The sequence below is a fragment of the Scatophagus argus genome, chromosome 18 (assembly GCF_020382885.2).
Source record: "Scatophagus argus isolate fScaArg1 chromosome 18, fScaArg1.pri, whole genome shotgun sequence".
Classification (NCBI taxonomy): domain Eukaryota; kingdom Metazoa; phylum Chordata; class Actinopteri; family Scatophagidae; genus Scatophagus; species Scatophagus argus.
In genome coordinates, this window is record NC_058510.1 from 15,161,086 (window position 1) to 15,165,812 (window position 4,727).

Sequence of the window (4,727 nt, forward strand, 5' to 3'; positions counted from 1 at the left end):
TGTTACCATTGTTATGACACTATTAAATGTTAAAGATGGGCTCTTGAAGTTACAAAACAGTTAAGTCACTGAGCGAGATTAGAAGCAGTAGAAAATACAAGGCTATTATTCCTGTTAACAGTAGGCCTCCCATGTCGCCTTTAGAATTATATTCTTATGATTATAATGTTTGAAATGACAGTTTTGCTATTTGATATAGGTTGAAGGGAGATTCGTTACAGGCTTATTAGAGTTTATTTTGTTACAGCCACAGCTTGGTTTCGGTGTGTGCTTCATCGTTCTCCACTTGTCATCCACATCACCGTCGTGGCAATACTAGTGTGATCATAAGCTGTGTAACAAAACATCTTTTGGTCCAAAATAAAAAACAAATAATAATAATAATAATAATAATAAAACTTGATTGACAGCTAGAAAGCACCGCCCATGCCGCTCTGTGATTGGAGGAGTGGCTCCTGGGGTGTAGCCTGTTAGGTTTTGGTATATATTGACACCGCTTCGTCTCCACGCCGTTGATTTGTATGGGATCTGAGACTGAGGTGGGACGAGCCCAGTGAGTGTAGTCGTTGTGTTTTGAAGAAATAAAGAAGGACCACATTTCCCCGCTTGTGGCGATTGGACGGCAGCACTTGGGTTCTTTTAACAACAGACTGAGGATACTGAAAGCTTTTTTTCCAGAAGAAGGTGGATTCTTCTCTCAGCCATCTTGACTGCTCCTCGCCGTCCTCAAGGCTTGTTTTCTCTCCTCCTCCTCCTCCTCCCCCTCAGCTGAAAGTAAACACGGCTTGCACATTGCTTGCAACTCCGTGCAAGATCCTGAGAGAAGCGAGATGGGCTCGCTGCACAACATCTAACCGGACCAAAGCAGACGGCGGAGAGGATTTCTTGCTGTCGGTACCAGAGCAGAAGAGGGGGACACGACGCGCCGGAGGGATGGACGTCTTTGGGATTTACCTGCTCCTCTCGCTCGCTCTCCTGCCCCGATCCAGCTGCACCACAGCCAAGGAGATCACCTGCCAGGAGATTGCCGTGCCGCTGTGCAAGGGCATCGGCTACAACTACACCTACATGCCTAACCAGTTTAACCACGACACGCAGGACGAGGCGGGACTGGAGGTGCACCAGTTCTGGCCTCTGGTTGAGATTCAGTGTTCTCCGGACCTGAAGTTCTTCTTGTGCAGCATGTACACCCCGATCTGCTTAGAGGACTACAAAAAACCTCTCCCGCCGTGCCGGAGCGTGTGTGAGAGAGCCAGAGCCGGCTGTGCGCCTCTCATGAGGCAGTACGGCTTCCCCTGGCCGGACAGGATGAAATGTGACCTGCTGCCTGTGCAGGGCAACCCGGACACGCTGTGCATGGACTACAACAGAACCGACTCCACCACAGTTTCCCCCGTCCTCTCCAAACCCACCAACCACCCCGGTAAGGGTTACAATCCACCTAAAAATAAGCCGAGCCGACCCGGCGCGCCTGGGAAATACAAGCCGCCCGCTGCCCCGTGTGAGCCGGGGTGCAAGTGTTTGGAGCCCATGGTGCCGGTGAATACGGACCGTCACCCGCTCTACAACCGGGTCAAAACGGGTCAGATCACCAACTGCGCCATGCCGTGCCACAATCCTTATTTTACGCACGACGAGAGGGCATTCACCGCCTTTTGGATAGGACTTTGGTCCGTGTTGTGCTTCGTGTCAACTTTTGCCACCGTCGCCACTTTCCTGATCGACATGGAGCGCTTCAAGTATCCAGAGAGACCCATCATCTTCCTCTCAGCGTGTTATATGTTTGTGTCCATCGGCTACATTGTCAGACTGATCGCCGGACACGAAAAAGTGGCATGTAACCGGGAGTTTGACATGGAGCACATTCACTATGAGACCACCGGCCCCGCACTCTGCACCGTGGTCTTTCTCCTTATTTACTTTTTCGGCATGGCCAGCTCCATCTGGTGGGTCATCCTGTCTTTGACTTGGTTCCTCGCGGCCGGGATGAAGTGGGGCAACGAGGCGATCGCCAGTTACTCCCAGTACTTCCACCTGGCAGCCTGGCTCATCCCGAGCATGAAGTCCATCGCGGTTCTGGCGTTGAGCTCCGTGGACGGGGACTCGGTGGCTGGGATCTGCTACGTGGGAAACCAGAACTTGGACAACTTGCGGGGCTTCGTTTTAGCGCCTCTGGTGATTTATTTATTCATAGGCACTATGTTCCTCCTGGCCGGATTTGTGTCCCTGTTCAGGATCCGCAGCGTCATCAAACAAGGTGGCACCAAAACTGACAAACTAGAGAAGCTGATGATCCGAATAGGCATCTTCACGGTGCTCTACACGGTGCCTGCCACTATCATCGTCGCCTGTTACTTTTACGAGCAGCACAACAGGCAGAGCTGGGAGATCACGCACAACTGCAACAACTGTTTATTAGAAAGGGACCGCAGGAGTCCGGACTATGCAGTTTTTATGTTAAAGTACTTTATGTGCCTTCTGGTGGGCATCACGTCCGGAGTGTGGATCTGGTCCGGGAAAACTTTGGACTCCTGGAGGACTTTCTGCACCAGGTGCTGCTGGGGCAGTAAGGGCACCAGCGGCTCCATGTACAGCGATGTTAGCACCGGACTAACTTGGAGGTCAGGCACGGCCAGCTCCGTGTCTTGCCCCAAGCAGATGCCATTGTCCCAGGTTTGAATGAAATAAAAAGCAGCTTACGAGGACTGCAAATTGTTCGGGAGATAACCCATCACTCCCTGTCTTAAGTAATTTGCATCGTAATGAACTGCTGCTGAGGTGTGTCTCCCCCACCACACACACACACACACACACACACCTCTTTTGGGAGAGCTGATTGAAACAATGTACCTGGCAATCACACAGGTTAATTCCTCCCTGTTTATATGTATTAGAGGTACAGACTGAGGCTGTTAAGCAAACTGGGCATTACTTGTTGTAGGCAGAGACACTTTTGTTCCTAACTAGCTTCATACAAAGAGCATTTGGGTTTTTTATTGCCATTTTCTCTACATAGTGCCAGATAACATTGTGTAATTCAATCACATCAAAGACGGTTTAAATTAAGCCTTAATAGTGCCCAAGTATTTTACGGGTCATTCATTTTGTACTTTCAAATGTATTTATATAAAAGTTATGTAAAGAAAAATGTGTACATTTGTGTATAAAAGAAAACTTTATAAGCTATTGTAAATTTGTACAAAGTGTAGATGTCTCATTTTTGTGAGCAAAAGCAAATATGAACTTTATTTTGACAATAAAAGATTTGATAAATCTCAACTTCCGTGTAACTCTGCAGTGTTTTCCCAACGCGAAGGAGGCTGTGCTGCTTTCCAGCCCGTGCAGGCATATTTTGTGGCTCCTTGTGGTCACCCGGTTGAGGATGGCAGCAGCAATAGCAGCTTTTGAGAGTCTCTGCAAAAAAGGAAGCCCTTTTAACCATCAGAGACCAGTAATTAGAGGCAGGGGTTGAGCTGGAGCATCTCCATAATTGTTTAAGTCCTCTTCACATGCCTGCTGAAGCCTGATTCTTAATTTAGTAAAAAAGAGGGAGTGGGTGAATGGAGGTATAAATGCAGGGAACAGACCCTTTTCATCTGCAGAAACTTTGATCTTTCTTTTTTAACAGCCTAGAATAAAGGTGGTGTGTATTAGGAGTGTCTGTCCGATGTGCCAAGGTTCCCTCTAAACGTCCCCATTTGGATGCTTTGATGGAAGCTCCTACAATTGAAAGAGCGTTTTGGAACCCCTCGCTTTTCTGGGTTTGTCAGAGCTGAAACCTGCCAGAGCCCCTGCGTCTTGTGTTTGGTTTTTTTCACCAAGTCTGAATTGAAACATCTTCCCCTTTGGGCTCAAGCTGTGTCAGCGAGTGCAGGGGCCTTGACATGAATGATATTGAAATAGCAATGAAAGCCCCACAGGTGGTCTGTTCACATGATCTCACATCTTAGGGCCCCCTAATCAAGGCATTTTTTGCTACAAATGTATCTGGTTTGGTCCCAATTAACCCAATGCGCTGGCATAAGATGATACACTGTAACCCAGCGTAGAAATGCCTTTGATTTGCTGGTCAATGGTGACAGTAGGCTTTGTAGTGATTGCTTTATTCCTGCTTTATGCCTTCACGCTGTAGCTGTAAACCCCAAAAGCTTCTTTTCAGTGTAGTGCAGACATGCATCTGTTGGGAGTGTAAATCAGCCACATAAATCTTGCATCAGCACTGTCAGCGAAGACACCAGCCAATGAAGATGGAAGTCACAACAAAAAAAGTACTTTTCTAAGATCAAAAGAGCAGCTTCTTTTGCATTTTGCTTCCACATAGCTCCCAAGTACTTTTAGTATTTGTGTGAAGTTACTAAAAATCATTTTTGGGAGTTGTAATTATTGTTTAGTTGCAAGATTGAAATGTCTTAATAACATCTTTAAACACTGCGCTGCTCTCTGTTTGGGGAAGATCTTGCTGTTCAGTCCGAGTCGGTTGCTGCTGTATTTCCATCAAACAGACTCGCTTGCTTTCAGTCCTGCAGCTTGTTTGTCTGGTGTTTGTCCAAAAAAACCTCAGCAAGTCAGTCTGAGTTAGCAGGAGCTCCCACTGCCAGCCTCGCAGTGGGGACATTAATGTGCAGCCCCACCCAGTGGTAGAGGCAGCACTGCACACCTCTACACGCCTCCTCATTTTGAAAGAGTCACAGAATTATGTGTTTTTGCTCTTAATCTTAGAATCCTTA

General features: G+C 47.5%; 1 protein-coding gene across 1 annotated transcript; it reads left to right on the forward strand.

The window, feature by feature from the left end:
• The first annotated feature begins 508 nt into the window (after positions 1–508).
• On the forward strand, positions 509–4,382 carry fzd8a (frizzled class receptor 8a). The gene has a single exon (XM_046371996.1). It carries the CDS (start codon positions 934–936, stop codon positions 2,677–2,679), a length of 1,746 nt encoding a protein of 581 aa, XP_046227952.1. The 5' UTR covers positions 509–933; the 3' UTR covers positions 2,680–4,382.
• The last annotated feature ends 345 nt before the right edge of the window (positions 4,383–4,727 follow it).